Source organism: Neopelma chrysocephalum, unplaced genomic scaffold (assembly GCF_003984885.1).
Source record: "Neopelma chrysocephalum unplaced genomic scaffold, ASM398488v2 Primary Assembly neopelma1_96921, whole genome shotgun sequence".
In the NCBI taxonomy this organism is placed as follows: Eukaryota; Metazoa; Chordata; class Aves; order Passeriformes; family Pipridae; genus Neopelma; species Neopelma chrysocephalum.
Genome location: NW_020925564.1, coordinates 1,052,081 through 1,064,276, shown reverse-complemented (window position 1 = coordinate 1,064,276; position 12,196 = coordinate 1,052,081). Strand labels below are relative to the sequence as shown.

The 12,196-nt window shown below is 37.1% G+C and overlaps 1 protein-coding gene across 25 annotated transcripts in view; it reads right to left on the bottom strand.

Annotated features, from left to right (window-relative positions):
* MPDZ (multiple PDZ domain crumbs cell polarity complex component) overlaps positions 1 to 11,814 on the bottom strand; it is a 101,815-nt gene extending 90,001 nt beyond the window's left edge. For 21 of the 25 annotated variants that reach the window (XM_027670653.1, XM_027670654.1, XM_027670660.1 and 18 more), the window contains exons 1-4: positions 11,768 to 11,814; positions 11,025 to 11,191; positions 2,653 to 2,874; positions 1,564 to 1,703 (exon numbers count right to left, since the gene is read on the bottom strand). In XM_027670653.1, coding sequence (XP_027526454.1) covers positions 1,564 to 1,703; positions 2,653 to 2,874; positions 11,025 to 11,191; positions 11,768 to 11,783 — 545 coding nt within the window. In that variant the 5' untranslated portion in view covers positions 11,784 to 11,814. Of the gene's footprint in view, positions 1 to 1,563; positions 1,704 to 2,652; positions 2,875 to 11,024; positions 11,208 to 11,767 lie in introns of those variants that run through there. The other 4 variants (XM_027670675.1, XM_027670677.1, XM_027670676.1 and 1 more) reach the window with 1 other exon arrangement.
* Between the last annotated feature and the right edge of the window lie 382 nt (positions 11,815 to 12,196).

The following is a 12,196-nucleotide window of genomic DNA, read 5'->3' as shown; positions in this document are numbered from 1 at the left end:
AAAAAAAGAAAAAAAGAAAAAAGAAAAAAGAAAAAAGAAAAAAAGAAAAAAGAAAAAAAGGAAAAAAGAAAAAAGAAAAAAAAGAAAAAAGAAAAAAAGAAGGGCAGGCAAATAAAAAAAGAGAATGAAAATAATAAAACAGATCCCTTTTATACAAGGGGAAAAAATTAAAATAAAAAAAAACCTCTTTGCTTTCTGACAAAGGAAACACTACTGTAAAATTACATACTGAGCCCTTCCCCAGACCTAATCCAAAGGAAGTCCATAAAGCCTACAACGTTGAACTACCTGCTGCTTCCTTCACCAATTCTTTGCATCCCAAAGTGCCAACACTTCAAAAACAAAGGGCAGCAACAAAAACAAGGATCCCTACTACACCAGCTTTTGTGAGTATCTACACGGTAGAAGCTCAGTTACAGCATTCAGGAAAAAGATTACCTAGCTTCCACCCATAGTATTTCACTTGTGAATTCAAACTGTTTTCCAGAGTGCTCTTGAAGATTCATTATTGCCAGGGCCTTTCTCATTTATGACCCCTGTAACAGTTGTTGAATGTTTCTCTTCTGGACAATGAATCAGGCAGGGCCTGATTCAGTAAAGACAGGTCTGATCTCCATGCAATAGAAGAAGTAAAAGTAAATACCAGTTGAACAGGAAGAAAGAAAAAAGGGGCGAATTTAGGCAAACTTAGAAAATATTGTGAATAAGTAGAGCATGACACTTTCTGTAACTGAATTAACTCTGCAGACCATGCTCTGTCCTCTGTTAAAAATACAGTGTTCAGATCACAAATAATCCAAAAACTTCTCCCTACAGCACAGCGAAAAACAGAACCAACATGACTCACACCTCCCCACACAACACACAGAGTTCACTGCAAAGCAGCTCTGGCCAGGTTCCTCGATCACTGATACACCTCACCAGCCTGCAGTGAACCTTGCACTGCTGCCATTCACCACTAAGTTTGTTTGCTCCCTTGGGCTGTTCTTACAGCAGAAATCCATTTCTCTCAACACTACTTGTGAAATCTGAGTTTAAGTCTAAAGTATACTTTCAACAAGCTATTATTATTGCTGAGCTTCTGTAACATCAACTTAATATCTCTTTGAATATCTCTGAGTTTAGGTCAAGCCTTGCTTGACTTTAAAACTCGGTTTCTCACCTACTCAGTGGGCCATACCTTACAAATAACACTGCTAGTTACAGCTGACTTTTTTGCATAAAATTGTTTTTCAGTGCTTTCAAGGATGGCAAAATATGGATTTCGATGTTAAAAGACACAACAAAGAATGGCAGCCTCCCCTTTTTCCCTATTCAAAAGAAGACATTATAAACAAACCACAGAGAAGGACATAAGTAGTTTCAATAAATTCAGAACAGATCATATGTTGCCCTGTTCCAACATCACAAAAATTGCAGCGTTAAGTAATTTTGCATCTGCAATGATGCTTAGGATATGAGAGAAACATGCCCTTGTATCACAAAAATAACAGCACTAACACAACTAAATTGCACTGTCATATTAACATTTGGTGTAGTAAAATATTCCAATAGTTTTCTTACCTATGTGCCACACTTCCCTCCTGGATTTCTTGCACAAATATTCCTAGTTCTCCCCTGTTTTCACTCTTGAGTCCCACAACACTGAAGCCCAGACCACCACTTAGAGGTTTAGTAAGTTCAATTGTCTCAACAAGACGACCCTGTTCAACAGAAGTTAAAAAAAGGGTACAAATGTTAAAAGGTTAAAAATGAACAAAGGTTAAAAATGTTGAAAAGCACTAATAAAGAATGTTATAAACAACTTGGAAATTAATTGCTAATTTGCCAGTTACAGTTGGGCAAGACTATACAAGCTAATAACTGAAACACAGTTGTTCATTTCCAATTTTTTCCTATTATACAGAAAAGATTTGAGAAATAAAAGACTATCACAGCCCCAAAGAGGAAATCAGGGAAGAACAGCTAAAGATACAGACTTTAGGCTTAGTAGTGACTAAAGTAGGATATGCATCTATAAAATTCTAGAGGGTACAGGCCAACTTTCAAGCAAAACTAGAAAAAGAGGAAGAATTTCAGAAAGATGAAAAAAGTAGGAGTATGCAAAAGGCTCTCCATAAAAGCATTAGACTTCTCCTATCAGACTTTTTTACAGATTAATTACGAAAATCCTCGAATATATGCCTGGGCATTCCCAGATCCAGCCACTGTAGGGACTTGTACATCATTTCTGGCTGCTACAGGAAAGAAGTAAGATTACACAGCAAGGCCAAAAAGGAATTTTCCATTTAATTTCCAAGAAAGTCTAGTGTCATTAGTTATGCATACAAGAGGATGCTCTGACAAAGAATCTCCCTCATGTACAGAGAGGCAGTTCTACAATGTGCATAAAAAGATAATGGGATGCTGATCTGTGAGACATACACAGGCCAGCTAAGGACAATAACTCAGCAGCGATGATGTCAAGACCACTTTTTCACCTGCTTTCTCATTTACTAATTGTTTCTCAAATGAAAAGGTTACTTTTATTTTATACAGCAAGTGAGCTCTGGTCTGCGTAATAAATCAATTGCTTTTAAGTAAGCATACATGTATTTTAAACATCAGATAATCAGTAATCCACATTCTGTGGTTACTGTAAGACAAGTTTACCTGGGACATGTTTCTGATCAGCTGCTCAAAGTCATCACTAGAGGACTGCCCATTAATCTGAGGAGTAATGGATCTCATTGATGCTTCTAGCACATTAGCTGGGCTGCCATTCTGCTGAGCCAACAAATATGACTCATTAAGTGGCAAGGACCCCATGTTCACACCATGATGGAGAAGCTGAGGGAATTCATCAGTGGAATGTATGGATGGTGCAATATTTACCTGTAAAAGATTGACGGCAACACAGATTTATAGACACAGCAGAAACCTCCCGCCTACATAAGAGCATCATAATAAGTCAATTGATTACTAAAAGTACCTGAAATATCAATTTGCAATTTCAAAAAGACATTTTAAAAAGAAAAATTACCTTCAATATTTATAATCAATGTAAAGTTGTGAACTACCAGCATAAAACACAGAAATTGACAAGAACAATTTAAAATTGCCTAACATTAATTTGTTCCTATCAGCATAGCATCTTGAAGTATTCCATCACAGTGGTAGACGTAAACAAGTATTACCAAACTTTTTCTACAGTAACAGTATTAAAAAAAAACAAAACAAAACCCAAACAAATGTATCGCTTATTTTACAAGAAAAAAAAAAGCGTATATTGATGAAAAAAAGAACGAAACCTCACCAGCTACATAGAAGACAAATTTCACTGGTCATAGCTTCTGCATCACAATGCACTACCAATGTGACTATCTACATGAGCTAGAATTAAATACAAAATTACTGAACAAGTCTAAAACCACCAGGCTGCTCTGAAAATCATAATTGTACCTTTATACAGACAGACTTGACAATACCATTCTCTTAGAACAGAAAAGAAAATGAGAAATTTCTCCATTTTGCCCAGCCACAGTAAACTACCTCTTTTCAAGCAGGTCTCTGCCAACGAATCTAATGAATGGCTGCTGGTGATATAAAGCTCATCTGGTTGTTGTCCTGCTTGCCTGTTGACTGTCAACACGAACCATTTTACTCCACATAGATTTGCTGCATACTTGCCTGGCACACTAACCACAGTACTGCAGTTTCAAATACTTTTCATAGTTTCACAGTGCAAATTTTCTAGCATTCTGCACCACAATACAGAAGACTAGGGTTCCCCTTCCTTAAAGTCATATTTTTAAACTTCATGTATCAACAAAAATTTCAGAATTGTAAATATATTCTAAAATGTCTACTGCACCAGTCTCAACTGTTTAAGCATATTACTTCTATTAGGTTTATCATATCATTCTCCCAACAGTCCAGTCATTAAAAGGTCAGTATTACTCTCTGTCACACAATTCCATCTCATCTGGGTACTTTAGGAAAATGCAATAAAACAAATGTCATTAGTTGAACAACTTATGTGCCCAGGAAGACTTTCAAGTTAAAATAAAAATACCATAAGACAGCATTGGGAAAAAGCAGTTCTTAGGAGCACTTAGCCTGCTCTGCTATAAAAACTGTTAAGAGGAAAATCTGGATGTTTGGAATTCAGATATTTCCATAACGTATTGATTATGTTCAGTCGTCTGAGTATTTGTGAGGAATCAATTGGGTTATGTTACAAATAAATCATAATGCCTAAAATGTGCACATATGCACTTTTTTTAACCACATACATTCATGTCAACAAGCACATAAGGCACAGGTAAGACAAGCCTTGTTTCACAACATCTAGAGACATAATCAAATTCTACCCTTCTGTGAATACAAAATTTCTCCTTATATTATATGAACAGATTTGAAACTAGTGAAGTCTATGACATACTGTATTTCTCACCTGCATCAGGCCATATAACAGGTCAATTCAATTCCACCTTCCCAGTGTCCTCCATTTCAATGTATAAAAGTATATACCTGAACTTGGTCAAATATGTGCTGTATTTCTTGTTCTCCTCCACCTTCAAATCTTCCTGTAGATCCTGCTGTTATATTTCTTCCCACAAAAAAATTGTCATGAGTGAAATTATCAATCCTAAGAGTATCTAACACCACTGCAATTAACCAGTCTTAACTGTTTCTGTGTAACATTTTTACATTTCTACAGCAGGATAAAGCAGCCTAAGAGTACGTAAGATGCAAATCCAAACTACCTTTCATGTGTACTCAAAGGCCGCAATATAACGGTTTGATATCACAAATATTAGTAAGTTATAGATACAACTTCATTTTCTAAATTGCAGTGCTCATTCCAGAAAATAGAACTTAGTTACCCCTTCTGCTGTAGGTTACTATCCTCAGAACACTCTTGGTTAAAGGAGTCACTACAGAACTCATCACCAGCTCAAGTAAAGCCAGCAAAGTTAGCCTAAACAAAAAACAAACTAGCAAAACCTACTGATTTTGCCCAATGTCAATTAGTGAGAGCTCACAGAAGCATTTTGATGCAGCTTTTGGAGTGGTAACCTCAAACTAAGTGGGCAAGGCTTAGCAGCTGAGAGTGGTAATGACTCCAATCAATATGATTACACCTAGTGAAAAATACATGATATGTCTTTAATTTCATCCAGGACCATTCTAACTGCATTATTCTGTCCTGGGGCCTTTTTAATGTGGCAGGAGCTTCCTGATGCTTCATCCTTCAGGATAGCAGAAGGGGAAGTCAATGATATTACTGATAGTCCTATAAAACCAAACTGTGCGTGAATACCCCATTTTTAATAGAGTATACAGTCATTTTCTAAGACAAAAAGAACTAAAATCCTATGATAGTGCTAAAAGCAAAATTTGAAACTACGTACAGAAAGCTAGAACCCCTTCTGCTTTACAAAGAAAGAGCCATGGAGACAAAAAAGGACAGAAACAGAATTTTAAGCCACAGAAACTGACCGTAGCTACAGATCCACTGCTCTAAGTTTATTCCATGTTACTAAATGGTGTGAAGAATACTAACATAGAGACAATACCACCAGCTTGTGAAATCTGGATAAAAAGTCTATATCATTCCTGTCTCTAGAGTACTGCTTTACACAAAAATGTGCAAGGAGCAAGTTGCATTAGAAAAATCATGAAATGCACAAAAAGATATGTCAAGCCACAGTAATTCAAAATTATGAAAATTTTAGAACAGTGTGAATGATACAAGTGTTGTTTACATTGTGATACTGTTATTTTTCTAATATACAATCAGACTTTCTGTAAAAACAGCAAAGGAAAAAATGGAACTATATATCAAAAATAAAAGGTTATAGAGAACAACACATTGCCCTTACAATGAACTGTATTTTATGCCTTATCTGAATCTAAGATAGTTCTTGTACCACTCAATATCCCATACAGGACAACCTTCAGTATGCAGAGGGACCTCTGGGCCCATCCTGTATTATGATCTATATATGTTCTCTTAGTACTATTTAACAGTGGATTGATTTCTTTAGGTAGCTCATTTCACTGTTTGCAATGTTCTAACAGCAGACGCGATAGGCACTAACTTCCACCTGAACATCTGCCCAGTATCACCATATTCTTCTCTATTTAAGTTTGAAGTTCTTCAACTAAGATATGACAAAGTCCTTAGGGATTTATGGTTTTCTCTCTGGTAAACTTGGACATTCCCATGCTAAAACAGAATCAGCTCCAGGCCAATTAATTTTTAAGTTTTATATTGTATTTTCATTGACCAAATCCTGTTCAAACCAGCAATATAGTGCCCACCTTCTCAGTTTGAAATTTCATCCCTTCTCCATACTTGTATGAGCTGGGACATCACTGTAAGCATACAGAAATTGACTGACCTCTCCCATTCCTTCCACCTTTCAAAGCAGAAGACAGTAGTTATTTATGCTTTTCTAAGTCATTGTCCATAATTAAGTAATAACTGCCTTATTCTGAAGACATTTGCTTGATGGTTAAGATAGCAACTGAGAAGAAGTGTTGCACACTATATATAACAGGAAAAGGAAAAAATAACCCTCCAATCCACACTAGCTTAACTAGAACTTTAAAAGCTTCCCCTCAAAACTTCAGTACAACAGCACAGTTGCAACACAGTATCGAACACAACCATATCAGGAGCAACAGTGAGCAACACCTCATTTTCATCACACCTTTTTTTAAACACGGCTACATGTTCAATGGAGGATGTGCTTAGCACAGGAAGCCAATCTCACGTGAAGTGGCGTCTGACTTCTGAAAATCCAAGAAAAAACGTTAAACTGTTAACAGAGGGAAGTTTTGTGTATGTGTGTGTGCAAAAAACTCACAAGTCACAACGTCTCCTCTTCTGAAACACACTTTAAAAACCATAAAAACATTTCTAATGACAGTTATAATGGTACTTAAGGCAGAAGTTCAGAATCCCCAGACAAATCATAAGCAGAAACATGATGACCACTCTCTTCCCTGACCCTCCTGAAATCTAGGCTTATAGCATGAAAAAGTTCAGAAGAACTGGTGTACATTCCCGCTAACAACAAAAGTATATGTCATTCCAGAGGTAGCAAAAAAACACAAATGCAAATCTTAAAATTATGGTGCTCTTGTGATTGCATGAAATATTTTTCGTAACTTCTAAATTGCAGTACTTTGCAGTAATAAATTCACCATAATTCCATCAAGAAATAGCTTTACAGCACTGTGATTGCATAAGTACCCTATGACAGAATATTGCTATGCTTTATAAACTGGCTTATGCCAATTTTCCTTGATTGGCTTTCTCTGAACTGTACATAGAAACTCCAATGTGGACATAATTTGCATAAGACTAAAAGAAAAATTCATAAATACCACTGAGTATAATAAAATTTATGTCACAGTCACACAGATAGATGCTAAATACAATCAAGTACTGCTTACAAGCAGTTGCTCAAAATATTTTTTTTAACAGCGTATCAACATTTAAAGCAATATCCTCAACATTTCTAAGTATCAACTTGGACAAGAACAAATTTTCAGTGTTTCTGTGTTCCAGTCATTGAGCATCGGCCCTTGAACACTCCAAGAAGCACAGGGCAGTATTTCACCTGACTGCAAGAATCCTGAACCGCAAAAAGGTCAGCTGCAACAGAGATCACAACGGAAGACAGGAAGCGAAGCACAAGGCAAAGGCCGCTTGAGCCCAGCACTGCCAGGTGCCCCTGGCCCTACAGAGAAGGCCTCCAAGCTCCCAGAACAGGCAGTGGCACCAGCACCCCTTTGATGACTGCACCTTTAAGACTCCATCCTCAGGGTGCTTGAAGCAGATCCCAAACTAGCATTTCTCAGGAGCACTTCATCTCATCTGAGCAAACAGGCTGGTAGTGAACGGGGTTAAGAATGTGAACCAAACATCTCTAGTTGTGCAAACACAGCAAGTGTTTACAGGCAATATGAAAAGACAAAGTTTATCACTTCTTCCCTAAATCCTCTCTAGAACTGACACCCAGCTATCCCAGCCACTACTGTGAAGGAAAAACTGTGCTCAAACTCACAAGTAAAACAAAAAATCTGAGGAATGCAGTTCAGCCAAGGGAGGGCTATTTTGTTCTGGCAGAGCCCTGAGTGGAATGGAAAGGGGGGTGGGGGAAGGTGAGGGAAGAAGAGGAGGTGGATGAGGGGAAGATAAAAAGGAAAAGAAGCAGGAGGGGAATGCTAGCATGGTCTGAGTATTTTCTTTAAAATATTTTATAAAGAAAATAAATATTATTGAAAAGTTTAAAAAAATCACAATCTCTGCCTTGTTTTTCTGTCACTTCCTTATCTTCAAACAACTGTAGTGTTCTTCAACATGACAAAACAAGCATTCACTGAAGAATAAAGGACAGAGACAGCAAAAAAACCTATTTCCTTCAGTGCTCCCCAGCTCAAGTGACTAGTAAAGTCAAAACAGTAGTTCTCAAAAAAAAAACAAACAACCCTTTGCTGTGCCTTGACTTTTCCACTTCAGTTCTTAACTTCACAATAGCAGTTTTGCAGTGTAAACAAATCCTGCTTGTTAGTTTAAGAAAGAAAAAAACCCAAAGAACTTTACCAATAAGCAGCAATGCATCAGATTTGCTGACTTTAGCATCATGACTCCCCAACATTCAGAAAAAGCAACATACACTCAGTCCACACACTGCACAAACAGAAGGCAGGGCTTTCACTATCATCCCTATGCCTTCCAGACATAGTGCCTCAGGCCAGGAATACATCCTACCCTCAAATTTACTGAGGCCACTACAGGCCCACAATGAAGTCTCACTGGGTGACCTGCTTCTGCTGGGATACTTGCAAGGAATTTGTATGACTTAGAAAGTAAACTGCTATTCTGGCTTCTCTGCTCCCACCCCCTCTTTCAATCTCTACTATCCTAAAAGATGGCCTTCTCCTGATAATTTTGCAATAGTCTCACAGCTCTTTAAAAACTGATTAAAAATACAGGAGCAGTTTAAATAGACTGTCACACTTCATTTTAGGAAACAAATCCCCATTCAATTGTCATTGCAGCTCATCATTAAACATAAAAAAAAATTAGCCATTCTAATCTCAGCTGGGTAGAGACTGCAACATCGCGTCATTGCACAGCTCAGCACCATGTCATCCCATTTCAAACACAGCTCTGACCACAACTGCTTGGGAAACAATTTGTCTCCTTCCTCAGTCTGGCATGGCTTGGCCAAAAAGCCTGGTCACTATTCACATGCCTTGCAGTTTTCATCAACTTGTAGTTTAAGAATTTCAAGAGCACAGTACCCTGTCAGTCACAAAAAGGGTGTCCTCAGAAATGAGCCTTTGAAAATACCAAGTAGTACAATTTTTTTTAACATTGATGGCTATTCCATGCTTTTATCCTTTGTCCTGTTTCAGTATGCTTTGTAAATATTTAAATAACACCAAGAAAAAACAGACAATCTCATGTTATATTACAGGGAAGAAATGATTCTGCAGAGAAAATACAGGATGAAGAGCTGATACAAGTCTAAGAATTCTGGAAATATACATTTACATGTGTAAGTGTTCATATAACCACATATCAAAAAGGAAAGTCACATCCAAGTAGCTTCCTTGTTACAAGATAATCCTTGTACCAGGATGTGTACCGTGCAACATGCACAGGCCACTAAAGTTACTGTACAAATAAACCTGCAGAGTCAGGACAGATGGTAAAATTATTACTTGCTTTTTAGAAAATATATGTTTTAAATTACCCATATGTAGTATCAGCTGCTTCCTTTTTCTAATTTAGGCAACTGTATTTAAAAAGATAACCATCCTTTAATTTCACAATGAACGTCCAGAAGTGAAAATTTAATTTGTCTTTTTGCCAAACTCCCATTAACGTTTCAGGCACACTTTCATTTCTCACTCTGTTTCCAGGGTCTGCACCACATAATTCACACAATTTCTGAGTGTCACTGTTAAATTCTCATTTTCAAATAGGAGAGCAAACAAACCTTCAGGACAAGGTTTTTTCCTAGATTTTTTTTTAATCACTCCAATATCATCAATTGTCTAAATATGACATAAGCAAAATCTGAAAAACATGGTGATGAATGCGGCACTGCAGACACCACTCTAATTTATTTCTTGCCTGTGCAAAACAGTATCAAGATGATCAATAAGAAACAATAAAGAGCCATATTGTGCTCTTCTGCCACACAGTTGAAGTAGGGTGAAGACTGTGAGGAATCCTCACCACCACAGCCCAGCCAGAGACCAGATGTGGCTCCACACTGATGATAAGGTTCATGTGCAGGGTCTGCATTCTCCCAGAGCTGCCCATCTTGCTGGAGTCAAGAGGAACAACTATTTGCAGATACACAGTTTAGTCCTAATTCAATTATTGGACTAATTTTTATATTTTACAAGTTCTTATTCTGCTGACAAGAAAATTATAGTAACAATAAATCAAGTCAATATAGCCAATATAGCCAACCCTTTTCTCACTCTCCTTGAAAATATGCAGAAAAGTAACACTTTTACTTAGTACCCTGAGCAAGCAAAAAGGAGGTTTCTCTTCGATTTTTTATTCCTATATCAAGAAAAAATAACATCCCTATATCCTTCTGAAGTCAACATTCCACAGCCTCCCTTTTACGCTCTCATTTTAGCAGGGTAAGACACAAGAGGGCAATAAGAGGCTCCTAGGATAAAAGTCTTAAGACCTCATAGAAAGAAAGCTCCTTTTGAATGGCAGAGACAGAAAGCATTGTGTCAACCCTGCACCCAAAATCACCATTTCCCTACCCTGCACATTGTAAGTAATGACCATATACATAAAAATCACATATACAAACCATGGGTCTCAACAAAGCCCAGAAAAGTCAATGGGGTATGCCCCCATAAGTTCCCTGAACCTTTGCATCAGATTTTTAGTTTAAGCTATTTCATTTCACTGTTCAACCAGTAGAGACATTTTTGCACCATCTTAGCAATTTTTCCCTTGCACCTGGCAAGGGTGCTTTTCCTACCTGATCTCTCAGTTGTTGAACAGAAGTCTGAAGGTTCAGAATTTGATTAAAAAGAGGACTCTGCAGCACTGATTTTAATAAGCTCAGTTTCTCCTCGTTTGCAATGTCACCTCGATTCCGAAGTTTTGCCTGTAAGCGATCCATGGCCTGGAGGGCCCGATGTGTATCTGTAGCGATAATCATTTCTAGTCAGTAGCAGTCTAGAAACAGCCACATACAAGCAGGTAACAGGTTTAAATATAACTCTCTTTACTGTTCAAACTACAGATTTGAATGGCTCAGTTCTCAACAAAAATCCCAGTCCAAACATGTCTAATGAAGCAGGAAGTCAGAGGCAGAGCACAAAACAGAAGCCAACAAAAATCACATTTTTGTCCACCAAAAAGTGGCTTACAAAGTGAAAGAGCCTTCATTAAAATTCAGTTACAGGAACTGTGGCTACAAACCATTGTATATAAATAGTGACATAAAGAGTCATAATAGAAAACATTTGTCTTTTTCATGTCTTTCAGGCAAAGATTAAAACAATCAAATGAAGACAACAGGCTAAAAATTAAATACACTAAACAAATGATGGTACACCTTCTGTTTTCAAATACAAAAACCCAAATACAACACAAATTTTTAATCATAGGAGATAATTTTCTCAAAATCTCTCTCAGTAGTTTATACCAATGACCCAAATCTATCATGCACACTTGATTTGGTCACAAAAATACTGTGATACAAATGAAAAAAATTACCAATTGTTTCCAACATGTTTTTCTCTTCTCAGCTTCTATTTCAACGTCAGTAAGAAATAGAAAATATATCCCTGAAAAATAACAGAAAGGGAAAAAAGTCACATTTATAGAAGTGTTAAGCTCTGATGGAGAAGAAAAAAGCTTGACTTCCAAAAACAAGAAACAGCAAAATAACAATCCATAAAAAACATATCTGCATGGATAATTAAAATAACCTCAAAGGTGACTATATTCTGAGTTACTTTGATGCTTAAAACCTCCCTGAAAATTGCTTTAGGAATGTACTTTGACATATTTTTGCCTTTCCATATCAATGCTGCTGTCTGCATACTGCTGCACAACATCTCCTGCACTGCTTTAAACAGAAGCTATGAATCATCGCTGTCACTGATATTTTACACAGTTTCATTGCTTTCCTTTTCAGTGATT